At 33.9% G+C, this 21,827-nt stretch overlaps 3 protein-coding genes across 3 annotated transcripts; 1 reads left to right on the plus strand and 2 right to left on the minus strand.

Moving 5' to 3' along the window:
* Window positions 1-3,821: 3,821 nt before the first annotated feature.
* On the minus strand, window positions 3,822-6,198 carry LOC126834916 (tigger transposable element-derived protein 6-like). The gene is made up of 2 exons (XM_050567140.1): window positions 4,817-6,198; window positions 3,822-4,640 (listed from the first exon to the last, which is right to left on the minus strand). The coding sequence occupies exons 1-2, from the start codon at window positions 6,099-6,101 to the stop codon at window positions 4,507-4,509; spliced, it is 1,419 nt and encodes a 472-aa protein (XP_050423097.1). The 5' UTR covers window positions 6,102-6,198; the 3' UTR covers window positions 3,822-4,506.
* Window positions 6,199-10,025: 3,827 nt separating this feature from the next.
* On the plus strand, window positions 10,026-12,312 carry LOC126834915 (nematocyst expressed protein 3-like). Its single transcript, XM_050567139.1, has 3 exons — window positions 10,026-10,162; window positions 10,363-11,853; window positions 12,090-12,312. The coding sequence occupies exons 1-2, from the start codon at window positions 10,148-10,150 to the stop codon at window positions 11,845-11,847; spliced, it is 1,500 nt and encodes a 499-aa protein (XP_050423096.1). The 5' UTR covers window positions 10,026-10,147; the 3' UTR covers window positions 11,848-11,853; window positions 12,090-12,312.
* Window positions 12,313-13,621: 1,309 nt separating this feature from the next.
* On the minus strand, window positions 13,622-21,655 carry LOC126834924 (nematocyst expressed protein 4-like). The gene is made up of 5 exons (XM_050567150.1): window positions 21,538-21,655; window positions 18,043-18,144; window positions 17,443-17,742; window positions 15,245-15,486; window positions 13,622-14,132 (listed from the first exon to the last, which is right to left on the minus strand). Exons 2-5 carry the CDS (start codon window positions 18,061-18,063, stop codon window positions 13,745-13,747), a joined length of 951 nt encoding a protein of 316 aa, XP_050423107.1. The 5' UTR covers window positions 18,064-18,144; window positions 21,538-21,655; the 3' UTR covers window positions 13,622-13,744.
* Between the last annotated feature and the right edge of the window lie 172 nt (window positions 21,656-21,827).

The raw sequence follows: 21,827 nt of genomic DNA on the forward strand, positions 1-21,827 counted from the left end.
ATTTGCAGTGGGTAAACAATTTAAATAAAAAGTAAAAAATGGTTTTTACAATAACAACGCATAGGTTCTTTGCACGTTATGCATATAATGGAAAGCACAGCGTGACAAACTTTTCGAATGAATTTCTTTTCACCATATTTTATACAGCACCGATTAAAAGCCCGACGCCGAATACTATTTTTCCGACTTAAAATGTTTTGCCATGTGTCGATTGTCGTACTGTTGTTTTGCGTGGTATTAGGTTGTGAAGAACCGACCGATGCTGATGAAACAAAACCATCATTAGCTGACCAACTAAATGCAATTTTGAGCTATCCAGGATGGACGCGGGTCACCAGTGTGGCAGCCAAATATCGCTTGCCCTTCAACGGAAAACAATCGTTTACAGGTAATGATTTATTTGTGTCAAATAATTTGTTTTGTGATAACGAAAACTCCGATAACACATTAGTCGGTGACGACAACGACAACGAAAGCGTAAAACATTATATGGTCACACATTTGGTAGGATGTATTTACGCGAACGAGATGTTGAAATTTACGGATTTATTGAGGAACATTTTAGAAGAGAGCAAGAGAGTGAGAAGAAACCTTAAAGCTGAAGCTAAGCGTGAAAAAAAAAGGAAATTAGACGATGCAAGAAAGGCAGCAAAAGAAGCAACCCCTGTTCAACAGTCACTTCAAGGATGTAAAGAAAAAGGCGAGAATTCGGAAGATCGAACGTCTGACGAGGAAGGTATCGATTTCAAAGTGCCTTGGAAAATTTTTAATTTCGCTGTGCTTCAGTTGACCAACAGTAGTGCAATGTTTGATCTAATGTTCAGCACAATGCGGTATTTAATCGATACTAGACCGTCGGGCGGATCGTTCGACGCGTACACTCGGGAGATAATAGACATCACGGTCGTATCTTGCTTAGAATCATTTAAAGATGTTTCCAAAAATATAATAAAAATGCTTCCTGGATACTTTGGAAAAAACGATCCTGACTATAATAAAAAATTGAGTATGCTTTCTTATAGTTTTACAATGTTTCTTTATAGCCACACCAATACGACCATGCTGCCATTCTTGCAAACATTTTGCACAGTATCGGAAATAGTTACTCCTAGTCTTCATGAGCAAATCAGTTTATTGAAAAAAAAGTTTAGGAAAAAACCGATATCGCCCAAGATCGCAGGCCTGTTAGGAGATAAAATCGGAGAACTCGTGAACAATGTTTTCAACAATTATTATTCACAATTGGGTTTCGTTAATGACAACAGAAAGCAAACGACTTCTTATCCTAGTGTACCACCAACTCTATAGATGTGCAGTATCGTCAAAAACTTTCTCGGCTTCACGCAATTGATATTTGTCTGAGTATTGATTATTTATCTGATTAAATATAACACATAACAAATATATTTTATGGTTTAATCTATTAAAAGGGTAGAATTTTTTATTACTCCATTTGTTAATTTGCTTACGCCCGTTTATCGTTTTTTTATAAATAAAAAATGCAAATTAACATACACATTAAGTTAATCAAAGTTCGGATAAGATAAAACAAAACTATAATTAACTACATTTGCACAGGGACTATTACAATTTACTCGTATCTGGTTGGTTTTGTTAAACATATCTGTAACACGTGCAATTGTAAATTAACTATATTCTGTATCAAAGTTAATTGAAACAATGATGCCGTGTTTCTGATATTTTAGCTAAGATAGTCTTTAGACCATAAGAAAAAACACGCACTTATATTTTTTGAAATTATTTTGTTATTTACATTTGTTTTACGCTTTTAAAAATATATTTTACATTATACAAAAAATAACTCTAACCTTTACACTACTCTGTAGGTAATTTTATCAGACAAAATGGAATAATTGAGTAGACGTTAAATTAAAAGTAATGATTATAGCTTGTTTATCGCCCTAGCGATGTTGATTTAGTCATGAAACGATTTGGTCAATATAACATTATTTGATATTTCAACCGTCTACAGGTTTACATCGAAGCGTCTTTTTGAAAGTGGTTAGCAACTCCTACAGTGACTATTTTGACCTCACTATACTTCGTTCCTGCTATGCCCCGGCTCCACTACGCTGGCTTTTTAAAATCAATTGTAAACTCAATAATATGCCATGTTATTGAGTTAAGTCAATTTTAAGCCTTTATTTTAATTGCGTGCAACAGGTAATAATTACAATTGTGTTTTTGCAGTGTAAATTTCATACTTTCACAATAAAAGAATGATGATACAACACAATATGATATCATATAAATATAAGATACCATAAATGATAATATCATTGTATGATATAATGATGATAATATATCAGTTACCAAAAGGATATAATTATAGTTATTATTACTTGAGATTGAATACTGTGTATTACTTATAAAATATACGATTTTTGGCCATTAATTTTAATATTAATACTACATTTTTAAATTGACTAAATTTTATTCGTTTAGTACAAATAATTAAATATTATAAAACAATTCTTATAAAGAATAAATCATTAACATAAATATAATTACTGTTTTGTGTAATAAATAAGACCCGCATATTAACTACTGTTAAACATTTTAACTTAAAATCTATAGTTTCAATTTTTTTTTTCAGTGAGGTCTGTTTTCTTCAGCTCATGCATGACTGTATTTGTATAGTGTATATTATGATCAACTATAATCAAGGAAAACTATTGGTTAATATTGTTATAGTATCTGATAGATAAAAAAAAAAGATGGATTATTTAGTATTACTGTATTAGGTAGGTGTAGGATTGCCAATGATCATGTTTTATAACGACTACCGTGAAACTTGTCATATTCGCCAAACAGAAGCATTAGAAATGTTGTAAATATAAATCTGTAGGCAGTTTCAGTTTCACTAAAGCCGTTTAAATAAACAACTATTTACGTAATGTTATTTTCTGTTATTTCTCTTTCAATATAAACCAAAAAATCGCTTCTACAAAAAGTATGACCTTCTTAATTGTTTGGGAAAAATGTATAATTAATATTTTATTTTGTTTGTATGTTATAGTTAATTTATGCAAGACAAATTATCCATATGCAAACTATAGAGTATCTACAAGAGAAAATAGAAAAACTGGATTTTTTTTTATTGGCCGTTATTCTAGTTAATGTTGCGCGATACATAATAAACTGGCAATTCTATTGACTTCCGTAGGAAGTAAATTAAATATTTAATGTTATATTACATGTAAACTCATAATTTTATGATAAAAGTAAATATGTTTATTTAGTATGAATAGAATAATTAAATAGATTATCTATAAACGTTAAACTTGTATATTTTTATGTTGTAATACGCCAATATAGTGCTAACGACATATTAAAAGTAAATACAGTGTATCACAAAGATACACACCGTACGTATTTGCAGGAAATCATAATTTTTTCTATGATTATAGATGACAGATGGCCTTTACTGATTTCAAGTAGTAAATTTTATGACACACTCATGTTTGTTTTCAGATTTCTTAACAAATTGCTTAACACATTCACAACTTGAATCTACTTGTGTTCTACAAATTTTGTTAGATTAAAATTTTTGTTTATAGAATTACCATATAAATTGTAAAAAGTATAATGTCTTAGATATTTTAATCTAAAAAAAACACTTTAGTCAGTATAGGTATGGAATTTAAAAATAGTTGTTTAACTAGGCGTTGGTTATGACTTATTTATAAACAATGAAAACACCAACTATAAAAATATTGATTTGCCGCAGAGATATTTAGTTTGTTATGACTTATTAGTCTTATAGAATATACTGTATACAATTATTTTTTTAGTGCTGATTAGTGCGGAAAAGTATGTTTTGTTTTTATTCAGAGCAGTTATTAGTAAAATACTGGCTTAATACATAATACATTGTATAAAACTTAAGGCAAATAAATCGACTATTAGCTAGTTACAATTTTCTTAATTTACAATCGTTTCTAAAATTAGGTGAGAATAATTATTATGAGTTAATGTTCATTTAGAAATACTTAAAGAAGTAATTATCTGTTATATTGTTAGGAGTTTTGGTCACGTTTATTTTATTCGGGAAAAGTATTCATAACGGTTGTATTATTGTGTGATGTGTCTACATAATAAAATACACTAAGGTTTTCAATAATTACAATAACGGCATATATATAGCATGTTGACAATATCAGTGTGGTATACTTAAAAAATAGCCATAATTCAATTATTATAAATCACTTCGATTATAAATCAATCGAGTGTACCTTTAGGCTATAATACGGTGTGTACACTTAGATACAATGTTTACTATAATTTACAATGTAGTAGGTATAGCATTATTAGGTTGTATAGTAGACTTAACATTGAAAAGATTGCTCAATAAAGTATAATGAATAATTATTACACCTACAGGCTACATGTCTCTTAAAGAAAACAAAAATATAATTATAATTAATAACAGTTCTCACCATTTCGGACGTGATGATTATTATCAACATAAAATTAACGTGTTAATTATAGTGTTTTATTTAATACAAAGAAATCTGTTATTGTTGTTTGAAGGTTTTCTTTACTTCTTTTTCTCTTCACATTATCGTTTATAACGTTCTCTAAGGCTGCTAGGGCTTCAAAGTAGCTTGACGATATGCCTGATAACAAGAAACATACATGCTGTCAGTTACAAAAAAAGTTACAAAAAAGCTGTTATTAGGGTGTTCTTCTTAAAAACGATCACCTTAATCTTATACATAGTAATATAATATTATATAAAAAAAGTCTTCGTATTACTAATAGTTTTTTCGAAGAAAATACAAATTCAACTCACCTTTGTTGAGTTGGATAAAACGTTTAAGTGTATCTAGAGCACCAAGAACGCTGGTAGTGGTGTTTTTTCCGGACTCCAGAGTGTCCACACCCACATCTCTTGGGCTGCATTCTCTTACACGTGTAACGTTGGTGAGCCTAACGGCCAGGTCGTCGTCGACTTGAACGTACGCACCGAAAGTTTCTCTTATGTTCAAGTGGTATTTTTTAACAATGGCCGACCACAACGAGTGTCGTTCGTTTCCGTCTCCGGCCGGGTTGTCGGACCAGGTGCTCCGTAGGCATTCCCTGATCGTTTTGGGCGCAACTGCTCTCCACGATTTGGCGATATACCGCAAGGCTTGGTCTAGGTCGATGGCCGGCGACCGACCTCGTTGACGAACGATTTGTCGCACTACCTCTTTTCTGTACGCCGTTTTGAAATGCCTAACGACGATATTCCGGCCGCGAGACCGTCCATGGGAAAACCGGACGTTTACCGCTCGCAATTCCGGAACAGGACAAGCCTGACCAGGGCCGTTGATTAGCAAAAGGATTTTTCGTTTTTCCGCTTGCATTTTCCGGTCCAAGTCCGTCAGCCAACGTTCGAACAGCGAATCGGTCATCCACGCTCTTTCGTCGACACCGTACGTGACGGGCAGCCGTTCGTAACACCCGGGCGCCGTGTCTTCGAAGCCCACGACCAAAGGCTTGAGCTTCTCGTCGCCTTTGAAGTTGGCGCAAATCAATATGGTTACACGTTCTCGGCTCCGGCTGCCGTCTTCGCACTGTTGACCTCTCAACGCGGCAGCTTCGTCGGGAAGACACTTGTAGAACAGTCCGAATTCAAAGGCGGCAAAAATATCGCTGGGACAATAGTCGTCCAGGACGGATGCGATTTGTACCGGAGTGGACCCCACTTCAGAATTCTTACGAATGGGCACGAGAGACGATTCTGTTTGTCCGTCTAAGCTGAAAGTTAAATTTTTCTGCACAAACCGCTTGGAAAGTTTCCCACAGGTTTCATCCGACGGAACAGTTTTGGTCCGCGATTCATCTTTACCGCAAAGACGAGCAGCAGCAGCTTTCGGCGTCGTTTTGGGTTCGACCGACTTAGCTCCGGCACCGAACAACTGGAAATTGTTCAGAACCGTACACTTGGCTTTCAACAACCCGGTCAAAGCACTTTTGGTCAAGCCGAATTTGATGGCGATACTGTGTTTTTTCTTAGGATTCCTCTCGACCTGTTTGATCAAACTCACTTTTTCCGCCAACGTAAGATAGGCGGGTTTTCGTTTTACCGCCATTTACTTGAATAAATAATAATATAATTAACGCGCGCGCGCGCGCACACACAATTATTATAATAATAATAATTATTATTGACATATACGTCAGGCTCGGACCAAACCCAACGGAAAACTAAACCGATGTATGTCTGCAATGTTTACACGCAAGTAGACCAGCGCAGCATAAACACAATACCTAACTCTGTTATTTAATAACACTTAAATAAATTGCGTTGTCAGCGATAATTCATTTTTAATCATTTAAAATCAAACGGTAAGAATGGAGGTCGATCGTACGGCTTCTAATGGCTCCTAACCCATCGTTAAAATGTTAATATTATTATGATACCACTAGTTGACACACTTCTATAATTTACTGTAAGCTATTTAAATAAACTTGCCTAATATAAGAATTATGTTTTTAACATTTCAAAAATCAACAGTTTATTATTGTTTACGCTATAGAGAAATGATAGCCATCTTTTATTAAAGAAAAAATTAAACTGCACATCTTGGACTAATATCTATGCAATAATAAGTAATTGCTTAATCGCTTATACTTTTTAAATATCAATGTTTATGAAATTTGTGATTTTAAACCAGTATTTCCATTAACATTCGATTTTTTCCAATCTCTAAACAAGATCTACACAAACATATGTCTGGAAATCTTATTGTGCTGTACTTATTAGGCAACTGCTAATTATATATTTTTTCTGAGAGCCCTCATTTTGTGTTTCTTCTATGGCCTTATAGTTTTTTTTGTATTTACTTTCGATGTCTTATTTTTGTTGTTGTACCTATTTCTTATTGAAAAAAAATGTTATGAATAAAAATATTATCATTTGCTTTATACGCTTACTTAATATTTTCACATCGTTTTTATATGAAATGATTACCAAATTAACTAAAATGTGTAAACAAATATTTTAAAGATCACAGTAACGACACGCATATATAAAGTACATATATATTTTATTATGAATTATGCGTGTAAAAAAAATTAATTGTGTAATGTTGACAAAAATAAAATAATTAATAATGCCTCTACTGACTACAATAGATTCCATAGTATATTATAATTAATAATACATGATTAATTATAAATGTATAATATGAATATTAAATACTTGAATGTGCAACATTTTATTTTGTTTATAACTGAACCAGTATTCATTGTAGATAGAAATTTAAATTCTAAGTATTTAATTTTGTATTTATTGCCAAAATCCACTTCATTTACTTGCTGATATTGCTTAAATACTATTTAGCAGTAATATAATATGATATTATAACAATTGACGAATTGGAAAAATGCATTTTTTTCAAATATTGTTAAGTAACTGGAAAAATGACTGAATTATAAAGATGAAGTCATAGTATTTAACTTGATAGCAGCAATTGACCTCTAATGCTGTGGCAAACGATTCTAGTCCAGTTTGGCTCGGCTATTTGTCGTTTCATATAAAGTTCCAGTCATTCCGGGAATGGTCTTTTCTTGTAGAACTTGTTGTTTTATCTTAGAAGCCCTGACCCGGATGATTAATTTAATTAATCCATCTCTGTCTTAATCCAAGTTGGACAGAGTCAGGCCAATACTGATGATCTATATAACATCTACATAAGTTGATAATTAATTGCAAGTAGAGTACAGAGAGAGAGAGAGACATTTTGGTGTCCCTTTTTAAATATTATCCTTTTTTGGCTTGTAATTTAAGTCATATGGTAAACGCATAACTAACGTGCGTTACTTAACTATTATTAACGTGTAGGTTCCATCTTTAGGTTCTTGTCGAGAACAAAAGCTAAATATCAAACACTACGAATAGACTGTAAGTAATTTTGAGATGAAGATGTTTCTTTACAAAATAAAACCATACTACCGAATGGGCGCGCCGGAACCGTTTTTCAATGGACACCGAACAAAATGACATAATTGCACAATTTCATAAGAAAAAAAAACCCACAAACATAACACATAACACACCGTATTAATGTAACGCATATATATTATATTCATGGGAATCGTTATGTGGTTATGTAAAAAGGAAACAAGTTCACCGACATCCGTATCGACCGGCCGGAGTGCATGATGGACGCCGGTGCCGAAGACCGGTATAATATTTAAGTATGATATAGTATGACAGTAGCCTGTAATGTCACCGGTTCCGCCAAAATTGTCATAACTTAAGTGTAAATGGTTAGTTTTTTACCGTTTCTCCCTTTCGCGTCGAGCCTAAATAATAATATAAATAATATGTAAGCATAATACGACCACGTGTGTGTATTACATGTCACTATATCCGATTTGGTTCAGACGAAACGCAATATTTTTTAATTACCCGCACACTCGATAGTGACGTTTGAAATGTTTAAACGGTTTCTTCGTTATTTAATCAACTACTATTAAACTAAAATATAGTTTACCCGACGACTATTGGATAAATGTGGGTTTTAACGAAATCCGAATAAATACAACAGTAAATAATCTATTTTTTACTTAAATGTTTGTTAATCTACAATAACAAGCCATCAATCGAAGCGATATTACACCATATATGTATAGAAACGATCGGTCGGCATCCACACCAATGTAAACGCTAAATACTTATATTGACTATTATACCTAGTCAATATTATTCAAATGATGTTTTTATACCAATGTCACTTCGGACGCGATATATAGTAAGTGTTGGTTTTACGGAATGCGTTTTTATTTTTATGGCGACGGCCGAATCCGCATAATACAGAAATGAATTACTTTCTAGACATCATATACGGATTTATATATTATTACCACTATAGTAATAATATACTTGAACTTTCACATCTATGTTTTTTAAATTTATTTCGCTATAAATATTATTCAATTTCTTAAGCCGACATAAAACCGGTCGGTGATCTACCATGTTTCACTATTATTTTACGTCCCCAAAAAAATAAGAACCACACACTTGCAATGGTCATGAAGCAATTAGAAAAAAAAAAATTATACGACATACCTTTCTTAACCAGACCGCTAATTGGATAACTGGAATTACTGTATTAAAACGCAGCAGCGTTAAAGAATTTTGTGATACACTTAAGGAACAGTAATGATTGGACTCAACATTCTTGTCCGTTTAAAGTATCAATTTACTGACATTAGTGGCGCCAAAGCACACATTATGTATCTGAACTGAAGCGACCGCTTCATATAATAATATGGGTGGGAATTTTATAAGGAAAACCACGCTTTTGTAGGTTAAAAGGTGAAAAAAAAGTTTAACGGTAGGGGTCGTTTATTATAATTTAGACTTTGCTTCACATAAAAGTATAAAATTCAGCGCCTCGTCACTGTGAATTGTTTTTCAGTATCTTTCAAGCGCTTCCAGCTTTAGTTTAAATGTTTATCACGACTGGTTTATTACATTAGCATCTATTAACTTGACAACATCCATTGGCAAGATTGCCGTGTTAAAAAAACACATTCTCGCTTCTATAGCATTAAAATCATTCAAACAGTTTAATATAAATTATATTAGTGAAAACATTGAAGTGGCATTCGCCTCTCAGTTATACAAACATTTTTATATAGGTAACCAGATACAGAAAATAATTTTACAACTTCCGTAATTTAATGCGTTCTGACCATTTTTTTTTTATAGCATGCACTTCCTATATTTGTTTTCGATGAGCCAATTAATAGAAAATGTATTATGTATAATATATTTCAATTGACTCGTTGCACAAATAAGGAGCTAAAGACGGGTGTTGGTATTTTGATGTCTACGATTACACAATTTCAGATACCAACGGGTGACATCTTCGAAATAAAATACGGCTAATCGCAAAAACTGGTCCTGTTCAAAACTGACCACCCTGCCATGATGCAATCACAGCAAACGCATATTCTGTCGCGGAGAAAGTGCTATGTGGATGATCATTGTCGATTAACAAAATCAGGGGGGATTGTCGAGTGAAAAAAAAAACAATACCGGAATCTAAGCAGAATTATAAAAACCCAGGAGAACCGCTGTTTGGCATCCAGTCTTGTCTGTGACAACCAAATCGACTACATCAACATGAAGTTCTTTAAGGTAAATACATTCAAACGTTATCATTACCCATTGAATATCAATTTTAGTAATTTTTTCGACTCTAAAAATATTTTATTTTGAGACATTAAAAAAAACAATTTTACAATAAATATCATCAGCAAAACAACTATAAGATTAAAAAAATATATCTTAGTTATTTAGAGTAATATTTTTATATTAATTATTGTACAATGTTTTAGGCTAGTTTAGTTGGATTGGCGTTAGTCGCCCACTGCATAGCCGCCGACGATGCCAAAACTGAAAACAAACCAAACAACAAAAGAAGTGCTTCCTCGTCTTATTCCGGGTTAGGACTTTCTGGATCATCTTACGGTCTGTCCGGATACGGTTCAGGTCTTCCCTCGTACTCACCAGGCATCGGTGGTATTTCCGGATACAGCTCCTCTCTCGGTTACGGATCTTCACTTGGATATGGCTCCTCGCTCGGATATGGAATTGGCTCTTCGGCCGGTTACGGTATCGGCTCGTCGGCTGGTTACGGTATCGGCTCTTCTCTCGGTTACGGAATTGGAGCTTCAGCCGGATACGGCTATGCCGCGGCCGCCCCAGCTATCGGCTACGCTGCCCCGTCTATCGGTTACTCCTCGGCCGTGCCTACCAGAGTGAGCACATCCAACAGCATTTACTCCGTTTCCGTGCCACAACCGTACGCCGTACCAGTAACTCGTCATATCCCAGTTTCCGTTCCTCACCCAGTGCCGGTGTCCGTACCTAGGGCTGTTCCAGTAAGCGTACCTCACCCGGTGCCGGTCACCGTCAACAGACCGTACCCAGTGGACGTACCGCGTCGCGTACCAGTCAGCGTTCCTCATCCAGTGCCATACAACGTTAACCGAGCCGTGCCATACGCAGTGCCACAACCATACCCCGTCGAAATCCAACAAGCTGTACCATACGCCGTGCCGACCCCAGTCATCGCTCCGGTCCCAGCTCCGGTTGCCGTCCCTGCTCCCACGTACGCCGCGGCCGCACCAGCCATTGGCTACGCCGCCGCTGCACCGGCTGTTGGCTACGCCGCCGCTGCACCGGCTGTTAGCTACGCCGCCGCTGCACCGGCTGTTGGCTACGCCGCCGCTGCACCGGCTGTTGGCTACGCCGCCGCTGCACCAGCTGTTGGCTACGCTTCCGCCGCACCAGCCTACGCATCATCTTACGGATCTGAATCCTACGCTGCTCCCGCTATCGCCTCTGAATCTTACAGTTCCCCAGCTATCTCTTCTGAATCTATTGCCGCCCCCGAATCCAGCATTTCTTTAGGCTCTCCATCCTACTCTTCGTCGTCTTATGACTCTTCATCATACTCGGCACCTTCCTCGTCATACTCTTCATCATCATACTCTGCACCATCTTCATCTTACTCTGCACCATCCTCGTCGTACTCTTCATCATCTTACTCTGCACCATCCTCGTCATACTCATCCCCATCCTCATCATACTCTGGCTCGTCTTCATACTCTGCACCCAGTTCCTCGTCTTACTCTGCACCCAGCTCCTCGTCTTACTCTTCGCCGTCTTCATCCTACTCTTCTTACTCTTCACCGTCTTCATCGTACTCGTCATCGTCATCTGACTACTCCAGCTCTCCTTCAGGAAGTTACAGCTCCGGACTTGGTTCCTCCTATGGACCACCATCGTCGTCCAGCAACGGTTACAAAAAATTTTAAATTTTGGTAAATTTTAAATATATATATATAATAAATTTATAAGGATTCTAAACAACGTTCTTTTAAATAAAGTTTTAAATCATCACTTACGCATTATTATGGTAAATGATGAAATTTACTACTTGTATGATGCATTTTTATTAAAATATTACCTAAATTATTTATTTGCTTACTAAAATCGTAAAGACACGTTGAATTATTTCTCTATTTAATATTTTTACTAATTTTTTTTTTTGTTTCAGGTAAACTTGTGACCGATCAATTTTAGCCTAATTTCCTAGGCTGCACAGTCAGACTTCTATTGTTTATATATTATTATTATTATTATTATTTGTTGTTGATTTTGTATGTAAACAACGTGTTATAATTATAATTATGTATTTTAAGTGTGTCCAATATTTAATTTACTTGATACATATTATTTTTAATAAAACCAAAAAATAAATAATATTGATTTATAACTCATATGTAACTATTACTATTCTTCAAAGTCGACCTAAAGAACTTTTTAACAATAATAAGGTATAAAAAGTTTATCTATTGTTATCAATTTATTAATTGTTACAGTATTTTGACAGTTATGGGATTATATGCATTTAATACAATTTTTAAAAACAAATTATAAAATATCAATACATTTAATTCAAGTAAACAGCAATCGTAAATTAACTAAATGTAGAATATCAATTAGTATTATATTATAATAATTGTGGTGAGTCATAGTGTCATACAATGTAATTTAACTATTAGGTTTGCAAGTTGCATTTTTACGTTTTTTTAAATGTGAATTTCGCACAATTTAACTTTGTATTCTAATAAACAAAAGTCATATAAAATAATTATTTGTATACAACTTAAATAATGAAAAAGAATAAATTAATTTACATCTTGTTAGCGAAGAATACAGTGTGTATCGATCGGTATAGGGTCTTTGTAATCTAAATTACAGATACACTCTACTGACAAGTAGAGTACTCTAGATTTAAGAGAATTAAACAATACTTATTTAACCATTTACAGAAGTTTAGAATGATAAACACATTCCTGGACACCCGACCCGACTACTATACTGTCAGTTATATTGATGTTCCATTTTATTGTGCTTAAGAAATATTATAAATCTGATTTATTGCGGTGGGGCTTTTACATTTTATATATTTACAATAAGTGAAATTGTAAAAGAAACATTACTGAACGAGACATGACATTTTAATTCGGTATTAGGTCATTTTATTTCATACACATCCATATTAGGTTTGAAGAAGAAAGTGGTAGCAAACAAACAAAGTCGGATACAAATATAATAAACTGTCCGTTTTTTAAGTATACAAGTATAATATACACAATATTGTTAAAGGCTTATTTGAAGTTTGTGACGTATCTTTTATTATTAGTTATACACCAATTTGCGCGTGCTGAATACTAAAAGACTTTCGATTATTTACAATTTACCTCGTTACTCGGTAATGAAATTACATTGTTTTGTTAACTGTTTCAAACAATGTTATTGATTTCTTGTCTTTATAATTTTAAATAGAATAATAATTCAAGTGTTCGTAAATTATAATAATTTCTAAATGATAATAACTATAACACTTGGCGTATTATTCATGGAATTACTATTTAATCAAAAATTAGTTTAGTTGTTATTTTGACCAAAATGTTACAATTTAATAACCAAATATTGAAATTTATTGTGATAATTGGTTTGGTATAAAATACATAGGTAAGCCATTCACGAAGGCAAAGTGTAATAAATATCATAATACATACATGTGTTTGTAAAATTATCGTGTATTACATTATAATAAATATGTATACATTTTTTTTCTCATCACAAAGTATAAAATTAAAATTTTTGGTAAAATAAAAAAAAGTACAAATTTCACATTCTTTTTCACTGCGAATCAATCGCATGATAATTAGAATACAAAGGCGCTGGGTACTTTTTTCTATTTTTTTCCGATTCTTCTCTTAACTGGTTCAATATCGGTGACTCTTTTGAATTGTGGAAAGTGTTGGCCGACGACTGCGGTTGCGCATATGCTTTGTTCGGCGGTTCTCTGTTTCGGAGGTCATCGGGGCTGTCGCCCTCAGGCTGTGCCGCGTGCTGATAGTATAACGGCGAAGGGGGCACGGACAAGTACTGGGGTGGAGGTGGTGACATGTACTGTGCTGGTGCTGGGGGGTTGGCCAAGTATTGAGGGGGTGCCGGCGGAGGTGGTGATGGCGCTGACGTCGACAGTAACGGAGTCGGTGCCGGGTAGTAATTCCAAGGTGTGTATCTAGGAGATAAAGAACAGTACTTAGAACATATTGATAATACTTTTAAAAAAAACAAGATTTTTTTTATAATTAAGAAACCGTTAACCGACCCCGAGAATAAAAAAAAAAATGCTGACAACATTACCCCAGGGATTTGAATTTTATTTTACAAACTGTGCTGCTTAATATTCGGTAACTATTACCAAACTATTGTGTAGGTACATTTAATAGTGTAGGCCCGATCTAACATTAATTTAACTAAATTTAAAGTGACGGAAACCAATTTCAACAATAGTTTTTATACAATCATTTGAATTAAAAAAATTTGGTTATCACTTTTTTTTTATCATTGATTATGACAGTTTCTTTATAAAGAATAATTGGGAAGTTAATTTTATTATCAAACATTATTATTATAATATTTATACATTATCAAATATTTTTTCTTAATCAAAACAAAGCTACTTTTTATACAATCCGCAATTGTTTTAGAGTAAAAAAAAAATAATAACGAATTATAAAGATGTGTGGTTTTGAATTTTTTTAAACTCCAGGAAATTAAGTATATAATAATGTACTGGTAAGATCTTTCGAAACAAAAAACGTACTAAGAACCATCACTGTTATAATGCAAGACTGATATGTTTGATTATAAATTTAGGTATATATTATCATAAACGTTTATTTTGTAATATTATATTTATGTTAATATTCATTCTTGCATATTTAGTATTAACAGCTGTTTTAAGTGTTTTTTCTCCAATAATTATGGAATATTGTGAAATAATTAAAAAAGTTTGTTTTTAACGTATGAGTGTAATTATAGCGTGGGAGCCTTTTGATTTTTGTCTAACCTAGGTAGACATCATAGAAGTTTAAATCCGGTTCTCGTAAACGCCAGAATTGCTTTGCTAGTTAAATACATACTATTATCATGTTTAGTCTGTACTAAACTACTCCGGTGGTAAATAAACGCATGCAGGTGCATATAGAGATCATTAACTCTGTGTGTGCTTACACGCTAATCGACATGCGCTTAGTGAGTAATATTATGTTATTACTGGGCGGTCGCTGTTAATTAATTTGTAATTTACTGGAGCAAAGTCCGCGGGTGTTCTCAGCATCAACCTACCTAACAGGTTGCAACGGCGGCAATGGCAGAGGCTCTGTAGGAATTGCATACAATGTAGTGACAAACACCGGGCCAGCTCTGAGAGCTCCCACGGGTACCGGTGCTACGACCACGCCAACGGGTATTGACATTCGATAACCACCGTGAAGGATGGTTACTGTCTTCGGGAACGGTATCATTGTTCTTTCGTCGTACAGATAAAACGGTTCTTGAAGTGGCACTTGAATTGCTGGTGTCGCTTCCTAAAAACAAAATAATAATAAGAAAAATAAAAACAACTAGTACATACATACGTTTTAGTAAAATAAAACAAAATGGCCTAGTTTTGCTGAAAATTCAATTCCTATACGCAGTTATAAACAACGTTGAATTCTATACATTTAAAAAAAAATAAAAATAAAAATTGGCCCATTGTATTTTACCAAATCCAATATATTTACAATTCATTATGTTATTACTCCTAATTCACTCCCAAAATTGCTATGAAAAAATGTTTAGCATTAACAATTTATTCTTAAACCAATACAAATGAACATGAAAGTAAAGTGGACACGGTCAAAATTGTTTAAAACCAATTCTTTGTAAAATATTGTCCGTACATGTTAAATATATTATACAACCGGCACAGGGACTCTTAAGAAATTCCAATACAATGAAGTCTAAGTTTAAACCTAGGCCTCAGACAGTGTTTTAAAATACTATCAATCCCATTCGTTTACATGTGAAGTATCGTAATTATTGTTGTTAACTTTCGTTTTAAAATTTCTAGAGCAAATAAATTAGGTATCGAAAGCAATTTTTTTCAATGGATATTTAAATGTTGAACATAAAAGAATAATTATTTCGTGAACTCGCTTAGAAGTCAACAGTTATTGTTAATGTGTTACAGACCTGGCTAATTGCACGTGAGTTTATTTGTTCACAAAACAATGCTGCTAAAAAAGTAAGTATTTTTTTCAGGCGATGGAAATGAAAACATTAAAATATGCATTTCCTGATGGATAACTTTCTTTGACTACAATTCATATTCTACGTACTTTCAATTACAGTATATAGTTCTGCAAACTAATTTGATTTCGTCTTGGTGTAAAATATCTACTCACGCTTTCTTAGGCTTCTCTAAACCCTAACATTTAAAAGATTTATATTATGGAGTTTATTTTTTAGGGTAAAATATTAAATTTATTATAAGAAAAAAATGCATTAGTAATCGAATATCTACTAAAAAATTAAATTTTTATTAACCCTCCGTTAGTTACCTGATTTTCGGCCACACTTAAATAAAGTGTGGTTGGCGTAGTACATTTCTTACCTGAGCACAGTGTGACTACCACCCGATTAACGAAGAGTTAAAGCTTTTTTGTACATTATAAATATTTTTTCAGCCTCGAAGTTTATTTTAATTTGAAAAGCAAAATCTCTGCTTTTGATGACTTTTAAGGGAGTCGTTTAACTTTTGGATTGGACGATACAATGTTAATTACCTGTTCTAATTTATATGTATAAATTAGGGGTTGGGTAAATGAAATTTGAGGCTGTGATAGTACTAACTAAATTCACCAAATTTGTATAGCAAAATAGAGGAGAATATTATCTGTGCTTAAGCATGGCAATTTTCTGATAGATCGAGTAATTCGGTTTCTATACATTTTTTTAGTATTTTTCACGAAAATGATTAGTAATTGTGAATCGAGTTATCGACAATTGAAAAACGCCAAGGTTTTGATTGGCACAAATCTATTTTGACAGACGAAAATTATAATTTTTCCTATATAAATGGTTATGATAGTTTGACAAAAAAAAAATATATATATATATATATATATGTCAACCGATTAATATTCGTAATTGGTGTGTTAATAAGTATACACTATTGTTTAAGGTCTTATTTAAGATTATGCGAAAAAATTCTCTATATTTTACTTTTTAATAAATGAGGTGAGCAGCGCCCGCTGGAAACTATTAAAATTGACAGCACCGAGCAAGATAAGACTGAATCGTTCTAGTTGGAGTTGTCGAGAGTACAGGGAATAATAATATATTATTTTGTCCGATACTCGAACAAACGTTCATAAATTTCAGAAACGAGCCAGCAGGACAACGGTATAACACGTACTAAGTTGGTGGATAGATCTATACTTTAAGTATAGATAGCAACAATTTTCTGCGGTTTTGTTTTTTTTACAATTATTACTTACAAACGATTTTGTCGACGATTTGCACATAACCACCGGTTCCGTTTTGGACACGCTGTCGATTTGCGGCCGGTACACCATTCTCAGGTCTGCAGACGGCACTTGTACCACGGGAACCAAAATGAAACCGGCCACGTTGACCGGCCGCTCGGTGAACACGGCTAATGGCCTCTGCTGCATTTCCGGTTCGTATCCGTGATACGAATAGTCACTGGGCGGAGGACCGTACGTTTTCGGGGGATCGGATCCCCAGCACGCCGCCGTGGAGATGATCAGTATTCCCACGGCCCGGAACAACGTTCTCTGTGCATTGCAAAATAAAAAATAATATATCATTTCAATAACGAGTAAGTAGGTACATCACTTGGGCGGAATCGGGACGGTTATTGAAAATCAATCTTAATTTATCAAATTATCTTTAGATTATTTGTTATTTATTTACACAGTCCACACGGTATAAAGTTGCACGCACAGAATTTTGGTCAATGCAAGCCTAAAAGTGAGGAATTCTAAAACACTTAAGTCGCGGTTGTACCTACGTCGGTCGTCTCTCGACGTACAGCCATTAAGGCGGTTAGGTCCACTAACAAAAAGCACACTTACGTTTAGATGAAGTGCTGTCATGTTGCCGCTACAATTGGCGCGTCCACGTTTTTCCTCTTCTGAGTCTGCACACCGAATGCACTGGTTCTGGCCAGCGACCACCTAATAAACACGATGGTTTCAATAAAGCTTAATAATCGCGTAACGCTAGTCAAAAAAAGAAAAAGAGCACACGTGATCGGTATGCGTAATGAGTGCAAAAGTAAAAGTTTTCCCTAAAAATAATAAAAGCCTACAAAAGAGGTGCACCTAAAAAATGAGACGCCGGTTGAGTAATGTTCGCGCTTTCGTCGACCTTGCAGCTATTCACGTAGCAAACCAAAGAATGGGTTTTCTGTATGTTAGTAAAAAAAAAAAAACAAATCATAACGCGCACGTATCCGTCTTCAGCTATTACTCGACAACAAAACACAGATGCATGTATGAAATGCATGACGAAACCGTTTACAATTATTATTATTATTATGAACATCTAGTGCCTTTTTTTTTTTTTTGATCTGTTGATGAGTTACTGTTCAATATATGTATTTTTTTTTCTAATATCAAATAATATTGTACCTATATACTTATCCACACACGTAGTTATTATTTTTTTATCAACTGACAATTGATGTATTAAAAAAAAACACAGAGAGATGAAATGAAATATGACTTATGTCAAATACTATAAACGATAATACCGGAAGGCAAGGTCTTTTTAGGAGCTCACTTTCGCCCCCCCCCCCCCAACATTAGTGTAGCCATATATTGTGATACAATTTACCGTATGCATAATACGTATGATAATAATTTATACTTGATAAGCCTATGTAAAGTTTCAATTTGCATTGTATACATTGTTTCAGAATAATGCTATTTTGATTTGGGAAACACTGTTATAGGGGGGGGGGGGAAATTCAGAGTCAATACAAATAACATTGACTTCACGGTATTACGGTATTATCATTTATAGTATTTGCTTAAGTGCGTTCATTATCCAACAGCTATCACGTGAGTACACATTAATTGAAAGCCGCCCTCTTTAGCTTCCAGGAATCCAGTTCTGATTCTGCTTGATGTTTAAAGATATTTTATAAAAAATGGAGAAAATGCTAGGATTTTTTCTATCATTGAAAAACTATTTATAATTTTTTTTTATTAAAATATCCAACATTTTAATCTATTAAGGTCTATAGCATTAGCTTTACACGATTTTTATTATTTAAGTGAGTAGCGTTATTAATTAATTTTATATGCTGGTAATTTTCATACAAACAATTTTTTAAGCAACTTTTACTGAACTAAAAAATTAAATATTTATAATTACCTATTATATAACACAATGTACAGTGTTCTCTTAAGAAATCATTTGATAGATGAGTTGGCTTTATATTTTGAAGCATTTGTCGGTTAACTAGTTATAAATCGTTTCGAGTTACAGGATTTTAATTCCTATTTATATTAGTATTATGATAATTCCATTAAAATTATTTTACTATTAGTCTTATGATTAATCGGCTTTGACAAATATCTTTTGGATTAGCATGATAATATTTCAAGTCGGTCGGGCCATTGCCAAATGTATAAATACAATTTTAACCAATTTTAACGCGAATCGATATTATTTATAACTTATTTAATGTGTAAAATCAAGTATAGTCGCGATCTCAATAGTGGTTTTTTTTGCGAAGCGATGTGTATAGATATTTATATGGATTTTTTTTTTAATATTATAATATTGTATACCGTAAGCAATATTATGTGCTCGCCTGGCAAAAACAACACACGACGGACAAACCGCAACTCGTCGGAATGCGCGTTTCAACGTAGTAAAACCTTTAAATGTAAATGTGTTTTATTATGATAGTAAACTGTAAAACTGTTTTGTATCGTCAAATCCCAGCAATCGGATTGTGCTCGTTCCCCGCCGGCGTTTTACACTAATAGATCTGATAATATCTTACCCGGTGTGACCGGACATGTTAAATAAGGAGTACCTACCGCCAATACAACATTGGCTAAAATGTTTGCACACGGTCAATATTAGGTATAACTGACACCTGTATGAACGTATCTAATTATGTATCGATTGTGGCCGCCTCACATATCCAAGTAGAGATAAACGTCTTCTGCCGGGTCAATGCAAGTTTTTATAATTATGCTAAAAAAGTCCTCGTGAAACACGAGGTCTTTGACTCGTGTTTCATTACCGTAAACGAATTAAGTATTGCAAAAATTTGTATGTGACTTTGTTACTGCCAGTGTCTTACATAATAACCGCCACACGGTACGCGTACGGACGATCTGTCTAGTCAGGTTGTGTAAAACTACAAGAGGAGTTGTGCACGGTGAAAACTTACAAAAAAAAAAAAAAATAACAGAAGCATAATATACGATATGATAAATGTTTCCCGTGTCAATGTCAGTGTCCATTCGAAGGACGTTGTAATAATTGTTAATTCGTTTGGATTGCAGCGGATGGCACCCATTGATCGTGGCAAAGCATTCCTAAGACATTATTTTTAGGTATAATAACGTATGTAAAAGACACGTGCCTGTAACGCGTTCATCGATCAAGGACTCTCATCAAAGTCTCCGGAAACCGAGCTGGCACCTACAACTTAGATCAAACTTTGTCGGTTTAATGACCTTTCACCGTCAACACAGAACTGCAGGCCTACGCGAGTAGCGTTCACGAAAATTCCATAATAACCAGTTTTTTTTTAAAAGGTTATGTGTGCAAAAATATGCCGGCAAGCACCGTCATCGCAATAATGTTTTTAGTAAAAAACATTTTAGCTAATATTTAAAACAAAAAATATGTTCTATTCCTCCGTCGTGTGTACGCGTTTAACAAAAACCATTTGGTTATTTAGAAAGGACTTCAATATTAAATCCTTACTAAAAACAATGATATGTTTTTAAACACCTATTAACGACCAATTACAATGTTACCACCCAAGTTCACAAGGTACGTTAGCCTAGTATTTGCATACAAAGTACTACTGAATTTTTAAAATTTTTATTATTAGTAAATGAACAATCTGTAAAAAAACAGTTTTACAATAAGTTAATGTAATTACACAGGAAGAAGAGAAAAACAAATAATATATATATATATATATATATATGTATTAGTGACTACAGACTTGTAAAAAGGAGCCAAACAGTGTTGGTAATTAGTTCTAGCTACTGAATTAACTGCCAAAAAATTTTCACAATATTATATATAGAAGAACTTAATCTATGGGGTAGCGTTTTAATTTTATTTTTTGATATCTATACTTAATTTTTTTTTATATATGCAAATAAAAAAATCGAATATTTCGAGAAAAAACATAAAACGCTACACCGTAGATAAAGTTCTTCTCTGTCCATTGTAAACATGTTATATTCTGGTTACTGTCAATACCGCCCTCATATTCTTGTACCCCTCAAAACCGTTTTTTGCGAATAAATTACAAGTGGGTAGCGTCCTCTTAACGATAACAATATAGAAACATAATTTGATATTACCTGTTTTTATTGTATACTTTACTCAGCTCCAATAATTCATATCGTTTGTCCTCTGAAATGTGTTCAGCTGACAACAGATCCGGAACGAAAATGGAATTAAAATCGAATTCGAACCAAGCCCGAGTTCGCGGGTCACCTAGTGTATCTGACGCTAGTAAATCCCCCACCAACACAGTCAGCAAATATCTGAAGACACGGACGTTATTTACTTGTAGCAATACACACACACACACACATTATATACCTACTTATACACTAAATCACACAGATAAACGTATAAATAAATCCTT

The sequence above is a fragment of the Adelges cooleyi genome, unplaced genomic scaffold (assembly GCF_023614345.1).
Source record: "Adelges cooleyi isolate 19-005CV unplaced genomic scaffold, UGA_ACOO_1.1 ACOO_flye_CR_arks_rails_tigmint_CR_PRNA_21, whole genome shotgun sequence".
NCBI lineage: Eukaryota > Metazoa > Arthropoda > Insecta > Hemiptera > Adelgidae > Adelges > Adelges cooleyi.